Source organism: Sinohyriopsis cumingii, chromosome 7, assembly GCF_028554795.1.
Source record: "Sinohyriopsis cumingii isolate HCF-2022 chromosome 7, ASM2855479v2, whole genome shotgun sequence".
NCBI classification, from domain to species: domain Eukaryota; kingdom Metazoa; phylum Mollusca; class Bivalvia; order Unionida; family Unionidae; genus Sinohyriopsis; species Sinohyriopsis cumingii.
Window position 1 is genome coordinate 125,748,755 of NC_142967.1, and position 19,112 is coordinate 125,767,866.

A 19,112-nucleotide genomic window follows, 5' to 3' on the forward strand; every position below is an offset into this window, starting at 1 on the left:
TTGTCACTAGTACAGTTGCACAAATTTTAGTTCCAAACCCTATGGAGCTCAATGGCAAGTTGCTATCTCTCAACTTGATGTAATTCTTGGAAATTCTTTTGTCCATTTCACATGACAATGGCAATCATATTTCCTGCCATGAGTCATACTCAAATTGGCATGTGATGTCCAATAAACATAATTATGTCCCTTCCAGCTTATATTCACAAGAATCTGAATATTCCTTTTTTATTTTTTTGTATTAATTATTAACACTTTTCAAGAGGCTTATTTCCCCTTTTGTCTCAAACATGCATAGCTTGCTGGATGCCATTTTAAACAAAATTCTATGATCAACAGTTTGATCATGCAGATGCTTCAGATTAACAAATATGTGCAGTTTAAAGCATCTTAAGTGCTGCTCTAAAGTTAGTCTGGTTCCCTGGCCAATTTCACTACTTCTAATATGAAACCTGGATCCAAATCAAACACGGATGAACAAATTTTCCAGATTTGACAGCAATGATCATTTTTCAGTAGTTTTTGGTTGCATGCCACAAGTCTGTATTTTAAAGGTAAATTTCATAAGACTAAGGGCAAAATCATTAGAGTTGGCAGGTCTAGAATATTAGTGTAACAGAAAATCTCTATGACCTTGTCAAAAGTCTTGACTGTACTGGCATACAGATTGGTTTCATTTTCATTGCTAATCTTGCCATCCTAGTAATAGGAATAGTCTCTGTATATACTCAAAACTTGTCGAGTATGAAACTGGATCTCTAACTCTAATTACAATGAAGTTAGAATATTACTAGAACTAATTACAATGAAGTTAGAATATTACTAGAACTAGTTACAATGAAATTAGAATATTACTAGAACTAATTACAATGAAGTTAGAATATTACTAGAACTAATTACAATGAAGTCAGAATATTACTAGAACTAATTACAATGAAGTTAGAATATTACTAGAAATAATTGTAATGAAGTTAAAATATTACTAGAACCAATTATAATGAAGTTAGAATATTACTAAAACCAAGTTAGAATATTACTAAAACTAATTAAAATGAAGTTAGAATATTAATAGAACCAATACAATGATTTGGATTTGAATTTTTTAAACGTTGCTTTAACAAATTTTCAGTCATATTGCTATGATGTCTGCAGTGTTACAGTTTATAGTGATGTCTAGCACTGGGGCATCTTGCCACAGACATGTAGCATGATGTCCCACCCAGTCACATTATCCTGATACCAGGCCGACCAGTCCTAACACTAACCTCTTAATGCTGACCGCGAAGCGAGGCAGCTGTTAGTACCATTTTTGTAAGTCTTTGGTATGACTCGGCCAGGGATCGAACCCATGACCTCCCACATCAGAGGCGGACACTCTAACCACTAATCCACTGTAGCGGTCAATTACAATGAAGTTAGAATATTACTAAAACCAAGTTAGAATATTACTAGAACTAATTAAAATGAAGTTAGAATATAATACCTTCAAACAAAGCTAATTTCAAGACCTTCTTACAGTTAAATGGATTTAATATATGACAGGACAAATCCTGGTTACCATTAAATGGACTTATGATATGACAGGACAAATCCTGGTTACCATTAAATGGACTTATGATATGACAGGACAAATCCTGGTTACCATTAAATGGACTTATGATATGACAAGACAAATCCTGGTTACCATTTAATGGATTTAAGATATGACAGGACAAATCCTGATTACCATTAAATGGATTCATGCTATGGCAGGACAAATCTTCCTTACCTTTATAGGGACCTGAGCTATGGCAGGATTTTTGTGGATCTGTATAAGCAGATTACTGGAAAAATCCTGAAAAGCTTGTGCCACTTTTTCCTGTATAATTAAAGCTATCTGCTGATCTGAAATGAAAAACTGTAAAATAATTAATTATGAAAAACTATAATGGTATCTTTAAAGTCTCATTCATATTTGAATCAATCACAAGGGATAGTGATTAACTGCTGATTTAACATTCAGAACAAGATATGCATATTTGTCAAACATTATCTAAGTCCAGAGAGTTTTCAAATTTGCTTTAGTAGCATGAAAATCTAATCAGGTTACCTAAACATGCTTACTAACATGTGTTTGAAATCTCATATGTCTACCTAAATAAGCATACTAACATGTCTTTGAAATCTCATTTGTCTACCTCAAGTGGTTTTATCATAACGTTGGCAACAAGGTTTTCACATATACTGTCTGTGTGAAAAAAAATTAATATTTATTTTAAATATTGAAAATTTAAAGAGGCTGCATGAAAAAATAACCAGAGTTATTTTATACCATGTGCACGTCTCATTTCACTTTGAAAACTCTACCATGTGTCTACATGTATTTACTGAAAACTCTACCATGTGTCTACATGTATTTACTGAAAACTCTACCATGTGTCTACATGTATTTACTGAAATGAAAAAGAAACACATCAAAATTGATTCAGTTTAGTATAAGCATAGTCAATATTGGATTGGAAAATCCAGTGAATGTTTTAGATTCTGTGTCAAGTTTCAGAGTCCATATTGGATTGAAGTCCATAGTGCCTGATTTGTTGCAAATTTAGGATGATCTAAATTATCATGTTCTGTGCTTAATCTAAACTAAACTATCTAGTCTGAACTGAGTGAACAATACTGGCTGTTCATAGCATTGCACTGACGGAGCATTGCATTGGCTGTTTAGAGCAGTGCACTGGCTATTTGCATTTTGCACTAGCTTTTTGGAGAATTGCACTGGCTGTTTATAGCATTGCACTGGCTGTATGGAGCACTGCACTGGCTGTTTGGAGCACTGCAACATCAGTTTGCCACACTGACTGTATGGAGCATTGCACTGGCTGTTCATAGCATTGCAATGGTTGTTTGGAGCACTGCACTGGTTGTCTGGAGCACTGAACTGGCTGTTTGGAGTACTGCACTAGATGTTTGGAGCATTGCACTGGATGTCTGTTTGGAGTAGTGTACTGGATGTTTGGAATATTGCACTGGCTGTTTATAGTATTGCACTGGATGTTAGGAACATTGCACTGTATGTTTGCAGCATTACACTGGATGTTTGGAACACTGAACTGGCTGTTTATAGCACTGCACTGGCTGGGAATATCATGTCTGGGGAATGCACAAGCTAACAATTAAACAATGTTCATTTTAGAGGCAGTGTTCCTCTGAATAAAGTGTAGCTTCTAGCTTCTAAATGGACTGCTTGCAAGACCTGGTAGCTGTCCTGACAGCATGTGTATATTTTTAATATTAGTGTACAATTATAATATTTACTACTAACTGAACATGTTTTTCTTTTTAATTGTTAAATAAACACAACTGAGAACAACCAGAGTACCATGAGCTGCACACTATATACCACATCCACACTAAATAGTTATTGCATCTCCAGACATCAACATAATAAGTGTGAATGACTCCAAAAATCGGAAAGAAACTGATTTGTAGTCCTCTCTTTATTTACACTGTCTATTGCAACTGAATTTTGCAATAAAGCCCATATGACAGAATACACTACCCATTTTGTGTCAAAAACTCATGTGAACTAGCACAACCAATGACATGTTACAGAATATTTATAGAACATCAAAACCCCATCAGCCACTGAGAAATTAAGCCATTTAAGTCTTTTTCTTAAGATTAACAACTGTCAAAACATGTGTAAACATCTATTTATAGATCCTATGCAGTATTATGCTTCTAACAGATTCAGGTTAGATAAAGCTAACTAAAGATATTCTGTACACATTACAGTCATAAATAAAAATTATAACAAAATAGATTAATCATGTCGCAGTAGTTACAAAATGTGTGTGTGTGATTTGGATTTTGAATGTAGCTTTTAACAATTTTTCAGGCATACCACTGTGGCAGTTTATTTTGATGTCCAGCACTGGGACATCATGATGCAGACATGTAGAATCATGCCCCAATCAGTCACATTATCCTGACAAGCATGGCCAACCAGTCCTAACTAACCTCTTACTGCATAGTGCCAAGCCAGGCATCTGCTAAAACCATTTTTATAAGCCTTTGGCATGGTTCTGCCAGGGTTCAAAACCTGTGAATTCCCAGTCTGAGGCAGACACTCTAACCACTTAGGCCACCACAGTGGTTGGAGTTGCAAAAAAACATAGACATATATCATCCAGAAAGTGGAGTCAGACTGGGCAAACCTTAGAGATCTGGCCTAGAACACAGCTACCGAGATCCTTGGGCCCTCCTCCAGAAAACAGAAGGACTGGTTTTGATGAGAATTGTGGTGACATCAAGCAACTGTTGGCTAAAAACATCACCTCCACAAACCATACCTAAGTGATCCTAAGTCCACCTCAAAGAAGGATGTCTTCAATAACATCCAAAGGACTGTTCAACAGCAACTTCAGCAAACACAGGACTATCAACTGACCTGATGTCATGCAAAGCTACGCTGACAAGCATGAATAAGTTTTATGACCTGCTGAATGAAGTCAATGGCACCTCATCATCAGGATCATCCCCTCTCCTAAGTGTGGATGGGAACAAGCTGACCACTTGCAAAGAAAATATCCTCGAAATGGTGGACTGAGCACTTCAACTGAATTCTGAGCCACCCAACATACATCAATGATGAAGCCATTTATCACCTGCCCCAAGTGCCAGTAAATTAATTACTGGACGACTCAAGAACCCTGTTAGAGACCTGGAAAGCGATATGTCTGCTCTATAACAGCAAGTCTCCCAGCTGAGACTCAATCCCAGGAGAGATATAACTCACATCTATTACTGAAAAGCTCCTTCAGTTGTTTTAGCTCATATGGCAGAAAGAGATGATCCCACAGGAATTCAAGGATGCTTCTATTATACACCCGTATGAATGCAAAGGGAATCATCAGGCTGTGACAACCACTGAGATACATCTTTGCTCTCCATTGCAGACAAGATACTTGCCAGGATTCTCCTCAACCGTCTCACATCACACCTTGACCAAGGACTCCTACCAGAAAGCCAGAGTTGATTATGGAAGCAGTGCAAAATCATCAAGATGGTGTTTGCTGCTAGGCAGTTGCAAGAGAAGTGCCAGGAGCAGAATGCTGACCTATTATCCACCTGTGTCGACTTGACCAATGCCTTTGAAATTGTTAGTAGAGAGGGCCTGTGGAAGATCATGGTCAAGTATGGATGCCCAAGGAAATTTATTGTCATGGTGCAGTAATCCTGTGACGGCATGGAAACTTGAGTCCGGAATAATGGTGAGATGTCTGATCACTTTCCTGTCTCAAACGGAATAAAGCAAGACTGGGTACTGGCACCAACACTTTTGAGTCATGTTCTCCACCATGCTGATGGATGTCTTCAAAGATGGTGACGTGGCAATCGACATATACCATATACCAAACTGATGGCAAACTGTTCAACCTCAAAAGGCTTCAAGCAAAAACTATGGTCATGACATACATTCAGAGACTTATTATTTGCTGATGACTATGCCCTCAAGGCCAGCTCTAAAGCTGATATGCAGCACAGCATCTACAAGTTCTCCTGTGCTTTCAAACATTTCGGTCTTATTATCAACACAAAAACTGAAATAATGTACCAGCCAGCCCCAAGAAAACCATATGCTAAGATAAACATAGCCACAGTGAGTAGATTCTCCTACCATGGCAGTATTCTGTCCCAGAACATTGTAATCGTTGATAAAGATAATGCCAGGACTACAAAGGTCAGTGCAGCCTTTGGCTGACTACACACCAATGTCAGGAACAAAAGAGGCATTAGTCTACAGACAAAGCTGAAAGTGTACAGAACTACAATTCTCCCTATGCTAACATACAAATGTGAAATATGGATGATGTACAAGTGCCATACAAAGACGCTGAACCACTTCCACACATCTTGCCTCAGAAGACTCCTCTACATCAAATAGCAAGGCAAGATTCCAGGCCCAAGCAAGCCTGCCCAGTATCTACACCATCCTGATGAACTGTTGCAATGGACAGGCCATGTAGCTCGCATGCCAGACTACCGGCTTCCAAAACACTCTTTTATTGTGAGCTTGAACAAGGAAACTGATCCAAAAGAGGCCTGGGGAAACAATACAAGGACTGAAGATGTCTTTGAAGGATTTTGGCATAAGCACTGATACATGGAAGCAGACTGTGCAAGACAGGCATGTGACACTAATCCATTGGAAAAGGTGCTGCAGCATGCAAGGCTAACAGGACATCTGCACCAGAACAACAGAGGCAGGTCAGGAAAGCTCGAGACAGTGACACCACAATCTGCATTACTACAATCCCCTTTCCACAGTGCCATAGAACATTTAGGGTGCACATTGGCCTCTTCAGCCACCTGCGCACCTACAGATCTATAGATCCCCCTCAAATAATGGATGACCAAACTGGTCCTCATCTCGATGGATAACTCACTGAATGTCAGATCAATTTTGAAGATGGAACTGTAGTTGCCACATAAGGTGTCCAAGGGGCAACATTTTTATTTAAGACCAACACTACGTCTGAAAAGATATGGGGCGATCGTAGTAGTAGTTAGGAGGGACAGCAATAACAAACTGGTGTCAACTAATAACTAATTAACTGCTCTTCTGCTCTAAGACTTTCTGAGCTAAAATTGAATGAGGGAGGAGAAAAATAGGATATTAGAGATGAAAATATAATTAAAGGTTGACTTTTTAATATTTTGATTAGCAAAATTAATGTTCATTCTGTTTCCAAGTATTTCATTATAAGTACTGTTCATTGTCATTTCTTTATACTAAATAGTATGTATACACATTTTTGTGAAAAATCCATTTCTTTTATATTATTCAATCAAAGTGATTTAGGAGTACAAACACTACCTTGGAAATCCAGCCCTCACAATTACAAACACAACCTTGGAAATCCAGCCTTCACAATCGCAAGCACTACCTTGGAAATCAAGCCCTCACAATAACAAGCACTACCATGTAAATCCAGCCCTCAAAATCACAAGCACTACCTTGTAAATCCAGCCCTCAAAATCACAAGCACTACCTTGGAAATCCAGCCCTCACAATCACAAGCACTACCTTGGAAATCCAGCCCTCACAATCACAAGCACTACCTTGGAAATCCAGCCCTCACAATCACAAGCAATGCCTTGTTAATCCAGCCATAACAGTCCCTACCTTGTAAATCCAGCCCACACAATCACAAGCACTACCTTGTAAATCCAGCCTTCACAATCGCAAGCACTACCTTGTAAATCCAGCCTTCACAATCGCAAGCACTACCTTGTAAATCCAGCCCACACAATCACAAGCACTACCTTGTAAATCCAGCCTTCACAATCACAAGCACTACCTTGTAAATCCAGCCCTCACAATCGCAAGCACTACCTTGTAAATCCAGCCCTCACAATCACAAGCACTACCTTGGAAATCCAGCCCACACAATCACAAGCACTACCTTGGAAATCCAGCCCATACAATCACAAGCACTACCTTGTAAATCCAGCCCACACAATCACAAGCACTACCTTGTAAATCCAGCCAACACAATCACAAGCACTACCTTGTAAATCCAGCCCACACAATCACAAGCACTACCTTGTAAATCCAGCCCACACAATCACAAGAACTACCTTGTTAATCCAGCCCTAACAATCAGTGCCTTGGAAATCCAGCCCTCACAATCACAAGCACTACCTTGTAAACCAAACCCTCACAATCACATGCACTACCTTGTAAATCATGCCCTCACAATCAGAAGCACTACCTTGTAAACCAAACCCTAACAATCACAAGCACTACCTTGTAAACCAAACCCTAACAATCACAAGCACTACCTTGTAAATCAAGCCCTTACAATCGCAAACACTGCCTTGTAGATCTTGCTCTCACAATCACAATACATAAGGAGTACAAACACTACCTTGTAAATCCAGCCCTTGTTTTAGCAACGTAAATGCCAAAAGGCATCTGTCAACCTAAGTGAAAGTTAGACAAACATGATCTCCCCTTGGATGGCGGGACTGGTGTCAAATCATTTGCACTTATTTTAAGGACCTTTGATGTTAAAATTCTTTCTGTTAAAGATTTTTGCAAAGATGTCACATGAAGATTTACTAATATTTTCCATTTTCATTAATCCAATGACAGATTACCATCCTTTACTAGCTATTTCTGAGAAATTTTTTAATATTTTTCTATTTTTAGTAATGGCAACCAAATTTGAAGGTGGATCTACATCATTTGTGTAAAGGCCTTTTCTGTGCAAATTGGATAAAATATTTTTGAGCGTTTTTTACAGAATTAGTTTAAAGGTTTATCTGTTTCCAATGACGTCCACATCAGATGACGTATTGGCATCACTTATACAAAACTGAAAAGCCAATATGATTTTCATCAACATCAATCTAATTCTGGTAAAGTGGGGTTAATTTAGAATTTTTTTAAAATGGTTTTTCAATTCTGAGTCACAATGAGTCATATCTGATGGCAAGTTGTCATCATTTATAAATATCTAAAAGACCTTCATACCAGATTGCTTTGTCCAGTTTGATAACATTATGTTAAGTGGTTTCTGAGAAGTCGAAAATAACAAATGTTGATCTTATGAGAAAGAAATGTATGACCATGACATAGGGTCACCAGGTCTTATAGACTGATGAGCTAAGAAGGATTGTATAGTAAGATATTAAGAAGTTAAATGAGTGAAACCAAATTTTTCTTGTTAAATGTTTCTTCAGTAATACTTACTGATAATACTTCAGAAGAACTACTACTGCCTCGCACATCCAGCCCTCCCGGGCAATCTAGGTGGCATTTGAGTGATCATTAAAGGATTGGCACTAAATTCCATGAATACTTCAGTTACTATTTCATCTCATTCTGAGTACTATGCTCTCTACAGAGTGGTCTCAGTATTTTGGAAGTGCTCTCTACAGAGTGGTCTCACAGTATTTTGGAAGTGCTCTCTACAGAGTGGTCTCACAGTATTTTGGAGACTTTTGACCTTCAAGCCAGTTGAATGAGTGCTCTCTTTCAAGCAAAGTACACTCCATCAATAATTTCCAACATTTCGTTTCTTTCTTTCTTCAATGACAATGTTTCAGTATTATCACTATGCTGTCCTCAACACACATGGGCACACTTGGTATGTACCTACATAGGTCACCATTATGTCTCCAAGCATTGCTACAGTGGCATTTAAATATGTCCAGGTCTGGAGTGTGACAGAAAACTATATAATATTGTTTTATAATTTCTGGTACAATAATGACTGTTTGTCTCTATTTTATCATTTTACTGCTACAGTTACATACATACAGGTAAATTTCTATATTAATATAGTTTTAGTATCTGCTTCAAAGTTATTTACTTATCTTACCTGTATAGGTCGTCATTGGCCTTTCCTACAGGTAACATTGTTTTATAACTCATATCACTGCATTCACTTCATAAGTATCAATAGTAATTATTCAGTACATTTCCTACTGGACAGCATTTAAGACTGTTGTTACACCAAAAGGGCTAGATTGTGAGGTAGCAGTACTTCTAAAATATTATCAGGTAACATATCTGAAGAAGACACAGGTGTGTACATACTTGTCATGTCTAAATATAACTTCACTGTACTTTCATCTAGAGTTGTATTTGATGCATTGGCACCCTTCGCAAACCTAAAGGGAAAAATAACATCATGTAAAGGCTAAATATGTAGACAACACAGCAAGCTAGAAAATGCATTATTTAAATCTTTTATTGTCTTACAAAAATGAATGTTTCCATATTGGCCTAATTATAAATTCACGGACAGTAATATTGATGCAAGTCTGGTTATATTGGTCTGAGTCAGGGCTGTGTCAATACAGCATACTGACCCAGGCTGTGTCAATACAACATACTGACCCAGGCTGTGTCAATACAACATACTGACCCAGGCTGAGTCTCTACAACATACTTACATAAGTTGGGCTGTACTGGTCCATGACAGGGCTGTGTCTATACAACATACTGACCCAGGCTGGGTCTCTACAACATACTTACATAAGTTGGGCTGTACTGGTCCATGGCAGGGCTGTGTCTATACAACATACTGACCCAGGCTGGGTCTCTACGACATACTGACATAAGTTGGGCTGTACTGGTCCATGGCAGGGCTAAGTGTCTATACAACATATTGATGTAAGTCAGGTTGTACTGGTGCAAGCTAGGATGTGTGTTGACACAAAATATTGACAAGTGTTCCTGTCTGGTTGCATTGGTCTGAAGCAGGGATGAATGTCTGTCCAACCAGATGTGAGCCACTATGACTGACAGGAAGAATACAACCTAACATGGGTCCATATAACTGACTCAGGACTCATGAGAAGGTTAACACACATTTCATATTTTTATTAATAATTTCATATTCATACCCAGAGTTAATACATTCAATTCCATATATGGTGCTGGTCATACCCAGAGTTAGTACATTCAATTCCATATATGGTGCTGGTCATACCCAGAGTTAGTACATTCAATTCCATATATGGTGATGAGCATACCCAGAGTTAGTACATTCAATTCCATATATGGTGATGAGCATACCCAGAGTTAGTACATTCAATTCCATATATGGTGCTGGTCATACCCAGAGTTAGTACATTCAATTCCATATATGGTGCTGGTCATACCCAGAGTTAGTACATTCAACTCCATATATGGTGATGAGCATACCCAGAGTTAGTACATTCAATTCCATATATGGTGATGAGCATACCCATAGTACATTCAATTCCATATATGGTGCTGGTCATACCCAGAGTTAGTACATTCAATTCCATATATGGTGCTGGTCATACCCAGAGTTAGTACATTCAACTCCATATATGGTGATGAGCATACCCCGAGTTAGTACATTCAATTCCATATATGGTGTTGGTCATACCCAAAGTTAGTACATTCAATTCCATATATGGTGATGAGCATACCCAGAGTTAGTACATTCAATTCCATATATGGTGCTGGTCATACCCAGAGTTAGTACATTCAATTCCATATATGGTGATGAGCATACCCAGAGTTAGTACATTCAATTCCATATATGGTGCTGGTCATACCCAGAGTTAGTACATTCAATTCCATATATGGTGTTGGTCATACCCAGAGTTAGTACATTCAATTCCATATATGGTGTTGGTCATACCCAGAGTTAGTACATTCAATTCCATATATGGTGCTGGTCATACTCAGAGTCAGTACATTCAATTCCATATATGGTGCTGGTCATACCCAGAGTTAGTATATTCAATTCCATCTATGGTGCTGGTCATACTCAGAGTCAGTACATTCAATTCCATATATGGTGCTGGTCATACCCAGAGTTAGTATATTCAATTCCATCTATGGTGCTGGTCATACCCAGAGTCAGTACATTCAATTCCATGTATGGTGCTGGTCATACTCAGAGTTAGTACATTCAATTCCATATATGGTGTTGGTCATACCCAGAGTTAGTACATTCAATTCCATATATGGTGTTGGTCATACCCAGAGTTAATACATTCTATTCCATATATGGTGTTGGTCATACTCAGAGTTAGTACATTCAATTCCATATATGGTGTTGGTCATACCCAGAGTTAGTACATTCAACTCCATATATGGTGATGAGCATACCCATAGTTAGTACATTCAATTCCATATATGGTGATGAGCATACCCAGAGTTAGTACATTCAATTCCATATATGGTGTTGGTCATACCCAGAGTTAATACATTCAATTCCATATATGGTACTGATCCCATCTTCTTATTTCATGTCCAATATCTTATGAAAATAAATGGAGAAAGGTCACAGTTGTACAGTATACGTATGTATGTGTTTAGCAACATGTACATCATTGTTTCTATGCATAATACATCTCCATGTCCAAGTTTAATAGAAGTCTGATAGACATCATGGTATGGGGAACAACATAAAACAGAATGACATCCATTTAATGAATTTTTTATTTCTGACCCTCTTACAAAACTCTTCTAATGAATCTATGGAATAATTCAAGTCTTGCATGACTTGTTCAGTGAAGTGAGGCCTTATAACATGGCATATATGGCTATATCCACCATCTGTTCCATCCACTGTAGCAATAGTCATACTGGCCTGATATAAAGTACAGCATAAAGTCTGCCCCACAATAATACAATATGGGCTGATTTCAACGTATTGCACATAGGTTTGGTGTTTTATGGCACAATAACCCAAGTAGGTTATTGCAGTAAAGTGCCTTGCCCAAGGACACACCACAGTAACTGACCAAGGCTGGTACAATGGTAGGATCTGAACCCTCTCCAATTTGGTCCTCAGTCCAGAACCCTAGCCAATGAGCCACTGCGGCACCCTATTAAACTTACCTTCATAATGATGCTATTAGAGTCTTTTTGTAGCATACACAAGTTCCCCAGAAGTTCAAGTCCAATCTATCTTTTATTTTTAAATGCAACAATATAAAGATGTCTTCAGAAGAAAGTGTACCAGACGCCCATTTACACGTGTATTCTTATGTATGACAGAAACAGCAGAGATAAAAAAATTATGACATCTTGCTTACCTGTCAATAATTGCAATGGTAAAATTCTGGTTAATAAAGATAATTCCCCAGGTCTTTCCAGCTTTCACAGAGTCCAAACCAGCATCCAAACTTGAATAAGGTACCTAAAGTACATAAGAACTACCTTAAATTTAGATTTTAATATTTTTATAAATCATTGGAAATTAAAAATAACTTTAATACCATTTTAGTAATTTTAATAAACAAAGAACTTCCTATTGCTTGGTATATTAAAGGATTATTTTTCAGTAACTAAGTAACCAGTGAATATAATTTTCTGTAATTATACATACAAACTATGGGATTCAATTTCTAAAAAAAAAAAACTGGATATATTGTTCCATTATTACTTGTAAAACAAAATATACCCAAATTAGGTCACTGCTATATATGCTATATCTTATTATATGCTCAATCTGTTTCTTCGTTAACTTTACATTGTCAGAATCATTCAGTATTTTACGATATTGCACTCACGTGTGCACAATAGTGTGTTAGGAACTACTATGCAAATAAATCAAGTACATTCACGTAGTAGGCACTGTACATTTTGGTTGATTAAATTTGCTTCTGAATGAAGTAAAGCACATGTTTCGTGGACTGCCACAAACCAGCTGCTTTGCCACATTCCACGTTAAATTTCTTGCTACAATGTTTCAGATTTTTATTTCCAGCATTAGATGCCAGTTTTCATCAAATTGCTGGGTCTCTTGCTACGGTTCTAGGATCTTACAAAAAGTAACATGAAAATAGTGAAGACAACAAGCTTTGTAAAATTTAACAAATAATTTATTTTACTAGAATATCAATTGAAAAATGAGAAGAACTTACTATTTTATGAATCAAATCCAAAAATAATCCAAGAATTAAAAAACAGAAGTCCTAGTAATAAAAAGTACTGAATGAAAATGAGTTTGAATCCCGATGAAATCCAAAATGGAAGATGACGTCTGTTGTAACCTGCAAAGTGCTGCAGTGTCAACAGACTCTTGTTGAATCGCAGAAAATATTATTCCAGTATTTGAATTCTGTATAAATTTCAATAAATAGAGGATATTTGCTTGAAACAAGTGAATAACGGATATATTTCATCTAGTGGATGAAAATACTAGAGTTTTTCACCCACGAGATGACATGTATCCGTTATTCACTTGTTTCAAGCAAATATTCTTTTTATTTTATGCTCACATACGTTGGCTACCTAAAGTTTGTGACACATGAATTAGCAGATTTCTTATGGTAATGTCAGCTGTTTACCGTACATGTTCTGCTGTGCTATGTGTACCTGCGCACAAAATTAGTTCCACGTCAGACTGATTAAAATTAACTGATATTTCCAGAATAACAAACTACAAGTTTAATTTTGGTTGCAGATGCACACAGAGATGACAATGACATGTACATAAGGAAAAAGTAGTTCAATGACAGAAAATGAAAGGGAGGTAAGTATGTTCTGACCCAAAAAAGTAGTTCCTGTACTGAAAAAATATTGTTATTTTTTTCACTACAGTGAAATATCAATATTAATTTAATTAGAAAATCAAGTAATTCACTGTTTAGCATAAAATAAATATCCTTGTCCAAGAATTAATTAAGAGCACTAGTAATTCCAGGGAAAAGAATCACCTGAACTAAAAATAATTTGAAGAAAAGAAAATAATTAGCCCAAACTGGACACAACATAAAACACCTTGACATCTCAAGTGTTAAGGCAAGACTCACTATTCTTTCTCAATACATCAGTAATAAGTCCAAGACGCAAAACAGATTCCTATATGGGGTAAACCTTCCAGAAATGATGAATTTACACTTGTGTATTTAGTTTGGAATATGGCATACATTCAGTTACTGTTTCTTGTAGTGTTTTTTTGTTTATATAATTAAGCCTTAGGTAGAATAAGAAAATGAGCACATAATAAAAAGGTTATTACATTTGTATGGGTAAATATGAACTTGTTTTGTCGAATGGATATACTGTACTCGCAAGGTTGTGAAATATTTCCATCCAAAAAACTCGTTCATATTTTCCCATACAGATGCAGTGACCTAAAAAAAATAAGCTGATCATTGCTTTTACATGATAATATAATTTTGTTGTAAACTGTTAAGTCAAGCTGCCATGGAATTGTAGTTGTAACTTGAAAGTTGTTTATAAATCACGACTGCCCCACCAGTGTGCCTGAAAACTGACCCATATGTAAAATTTAACCTTGACAGATGGACAGAAAAGGGTAGCACTACCTGTTTTGACCACATTGATAACAAGACAAAAAAAGGTTGCTATGCAGAAGACCTGATGAATGACTTGAGAATCCAAGTTTGTCAGCAGCAAATTTCCAGCAAATCCTTGAGTATCCATGTTTACTACCCCAAACTGGAGGTCATAAGGGTCACGACCTATACACAGGCAGAACAGAACAATCTGGATGGCTGGCAGCATAAACTCAAAAAGAAGAAATCTGAAAATAATAGATAATAGGTTAATAATGCAAACCATATCAACAAAACTAATGTAAAACATATAAACAATTGCCTACAAAATATGAGGTAAATAATGCATACCATATAACCAATGTACTTGAAATTACAAGTGAGAACATTTAGACAAGTTAAACAATGGATCACTTTGTAATACCATCAAATGTCAATTCCCATGCTCAGCATAATAGATTACGTCAATCCTAAATACCGAAAATAATAGGAACCATTCTTTTATGAACTTTGATGTATAAACTCTACAAAAACTTCAAAACAAATCTGAAGCAATATATTACACTGCACCCTATATTCCTCATCATCAAAGCAATATATTACACTGCACCCTATATTCCTCTTCATCAAAGCAATATATTACACTGCACCCTATATTCCTCTTCATCAAAGCAATATATTACACTGCACCCTATATTCCTCTTCATTAAAGTAATATATTACACTGCACCCTATATTCCTCTTCATTAAAGGTATATATTACACTGCATCTATATTCCTCTTCATCAAAGCAATATATTACACTGCACCCTATATTCCTCTTCATTAATGCAATATATTACACTGCACCCTATATTCCTCTTCATCAAAGCAATATATTACACTGCACCCTATATTCCTCTTCATCAAAGCAATATATTACACTGCACCCTATATTCCTCTTCATTAATGCAATATATTACACTGCACCCTATATTCCTCTTCATTAATGCAATATATTACACTGCACCCTATATTCCTCTTCATCAAAGCAATATATTACACTGCACCCTATATTCCTCTTCATTAAAGGTATATATTACACTGCATCTATATTCCTCTTCATTAAAGCAATATATTACACTGCACCCTATATTCCTCTTCTTCAAGCAATATATAACACTACACCCAATATTCCTCTTCATTAAAGCAATATATTACACTATACCCTATATTCCTCTTCATTAAAGTGAAGTTCTTGATCATCTGAGCTAAAATATTCCTAGGACGAAGACATTTTACACAGCAATTACATCCTCCAACACCATGATCTCCTGATGAAGAATCTGGAACAGAAACAAAAATGTGGTTTTATTTCAGACCAACAATCTGTCATACCAACAACTGCTTCAGTAACCATAGTGTATGAGTTTTAAGCCCTTGGATCCTTGACTTAGAACCAGTCTGGGCGGTATGCACTAGGATCCTTAGTTTAGAACACACAATAATAATAATAATAATAATAATGACCTTATTTAAAGAGGGGAACACAATTAGCTAAGAACTAATCTACCTTTTAGCCCTCATACAAAGGAATTTATTTTAGCTGCATCTCTGAAGCCACTGGATATATTAGGTTTGGAAGAAAGAAATAGAGTGGGCATTTCTAATCTCAACTGGAATACTATTTCAGAGCAGAGTTCCAGTGTATTGGAAACTTTTTTTAAATAACTCCTTATTTGGTTTGGGAATTTTATACTGTTTGGTAGACATGGATCGCAGGTGGGGAGTATTACCAGGTAGCCTATACTAGAATAGTGACTGTAAATATTTACACGAGTTTTATGCTCAGTGATCCTTAGCTTAGAACCAGTCTGAGTCATAAACTTAGCTTAGAACCAGTCTGAGTCATAAACTAAGCTTAGAACCAGCCTGAATCATAAACTTAGCTTAGAACCAGTCTGAGTCATAAACTTAGCTTAGAACCAGTCGAAGTTGTAAGTCTTAGAACTATAAAGGGCAACCTAAATTCAACATGTGGTAAAACTCAGCTTTAAACTGATATTTAGTGACATAAAAAGGCAGTGTGTGTGTCTGTGTGTGTGTGTGTGTGTGAGGGTTAAATGGCAGTACAAAACTGGCTATAAATGTCAAGTTAAAAAATGTACATATAATGAACTATAAAAATCCTGTGGATAATAAACATATAAACATGATGCATCAAAAATGAGTGCTAAAACACAGAGACATTAAAATTCTGTCCAAGATACTATGAATCACTTTAAATTCATGAGGCACCAATTCTTGCGATTCTGTGTGTAACCTAGACCATAAATTTTATGTCAAAAGCATGGTATTATCTACTGCTAGACACAAATGTTATGTCAAAAGCATGGTATTATCTACTGTTAAACACAAATTTTATGTCAAAAGCATGGTATTATCTACTGTTAAACACAAATTTTATGTCAAAAGCATAGTATTATCTACTGCTAGACACAAATGTTATGTTATGTCAAAAGCATGGTATTATCTACAGTCAACTCCACTTAACTGCACATCGGTTAACTGCACACTCCGGATAACTGCACGTAGTCGCGCCGGTCCCATTTTTTCCCAATGCTTTTCAGTGGGAACAAACTTTGGATAACTGCACTTCGCTTAAATGCACACTCCAGATAATAGCACGATAAATGTTCTTCCCTTGGCACATTATTCATTAGAATTTTACTCCGGTTAACTGCACAATGTATAGTCAGGATCAGTTATTGCCAGTCCACTGCTGTAGCGCTTCAAAAAAGCTGACAATTAAGCCGGTAAATGCGACTTTGTAAATGATTGACATGTAAAGGATGATATAGGTGGTAGATACATGAATATTCCCGCCCACCAGGAAGCAATAGCGTGGGAACAATCATATGTTGCAATAGATGACGGTCTTCAGACATAATGTGAAATCGAGGACTCAACCATCGTTGCAGCTCTTACAGAGACATAACAAGAAGAAAATGACAAAAGAAGTGATGACGACGCAGTAGATGACCAGGTTTCATCTAAAGTTGCTATTCAGTCACTCCAGAATTTATGCAGATTCATGGAACAGAGAGAACGTGAGCTGTTTGAACCGTTTTACAAAGTAGAGTCAGCAATTCACCAACTTATTAGTAAAACTTGTGTGCATACATCAATTGCCGATTTCTTTCAGAAAGCGTCAATTTCATTGTGTTTGATTTAACAATATGACATTAGTGCTGTTCATTGTAGACTTTTGTTTCATTTAAGTAAACGTTGAAAGAGTGGATTCTAATCATCTTTATACGTTATTCTTCACCTATATTTGTACCATGCTGATTTAAAGCTGTACTGTACCGTACTTCGGTTAACTGCACACTCCGTTTAACTGCAAGTCTCATGACGGGCCCGAGGCTGTGCAATTAATCGGAGTCGACTGTACTGTTAAACACAAATTTTATGTCAAAAGCATGGTATTATCTACTGCTAGACACAAATGTTATGTCAAAAGCATGGTATTATCTACTGTTAAACACAAATTTTATGTCAAAAGCATGATATTATCTACTGCTAGACACAAATGTTATGTCAAAAGCATGGTATTATCTACTGTTAAACACAAATGTTATGTCAAAAGCATGGTATTATCTACTGCTAGACACAAATGTTATGTCAAAAGCATGGTATTATCTACTGTTAAACACAGATTTTATGTCAAAAGCATGGTATTATCCACTGTTAAACACAAATATTATGTCAAAAGCATGGTATTATCTACTGTTAAACACAAATATTATGTCAAAAGCATGGTATTATCTACTGTTAAACACAAATATTATGTCAAAAGCATGGTATTATTTACTGTTAAACACAAATTTTATGTAAAACGCATGGTATTATCTACTGTTATACACACATTTTATGTAAAAAGCATGGTATTTTCTACTGTTATACACACATTTTATGTCAAAAGCATGGTATTTTCTACTGGTATACACACATTTTATGTCAAAAGCATGGTATTTTCTACTGTTAAACACTGTTCCAAAATGAAAAGCTACATATATGAGAAAGCAATTACTGTTTTTAAGCCAAGCATTAGCCATTGCATGAACTAAAAAGGTTTCCACTGTATTTTCACTTTTGTTGATCACATGTACTATTCATTATTCCACTCGGCTCTGTACAGTTTTGCATTTTGCTTACAGTTAGAAATTCCCCATGTTTTCCTCACTGGTTATACTGGCTAGTTAAAATCCAGTATGTCATAGGTATTGTTCAAAGAACTTTCATTTCCCTTTCTTTTGATGTATGTAGTATGGGTTATAGAG

At 36.4% G+C, this 19,112-nt stretch overlaps 1 protein-coding gene across 3 annotated transcripts in view; it reads right to left on the reverse strand.

Moving 5' to 3' along the window:
• LOC149796077 (ABC transporter G family member 20-like) overlaps positions 1-19,112 on the reverse strand; it is an 81,252-nt gene that overhangs the window by 35,174 nt on the left and 26,966 nt on the right. For all 3 annotated transcript variants that reach the window (XM_089965985.1, XM_089965984.1, XM_089965986.1), the window contains exons 10-14: positions 15,998-16,115; positions 14,873-15,038; positions 12,580-12,683; positions 9,593-9,666; positions 1,769-1,884 (exon numbers count right to left, since the gene is read on the reverse strand). In XM_089965985.1, the coding sequence (XP_089822111.1) occupies positions 1,769-1,884; positions 9,593-9,666; positions 12,580-12,683; positions 14,873-15,038; positions 15,998-16,115 (578 nt within the window). The remainder of the gene's footprint in view (positions 1-1,768; positions 1,885-9,592; positions 9,667-12,579; positions 12,684-14,872; positions 15,039-15,997; positions 16,116-19,112) is intronic.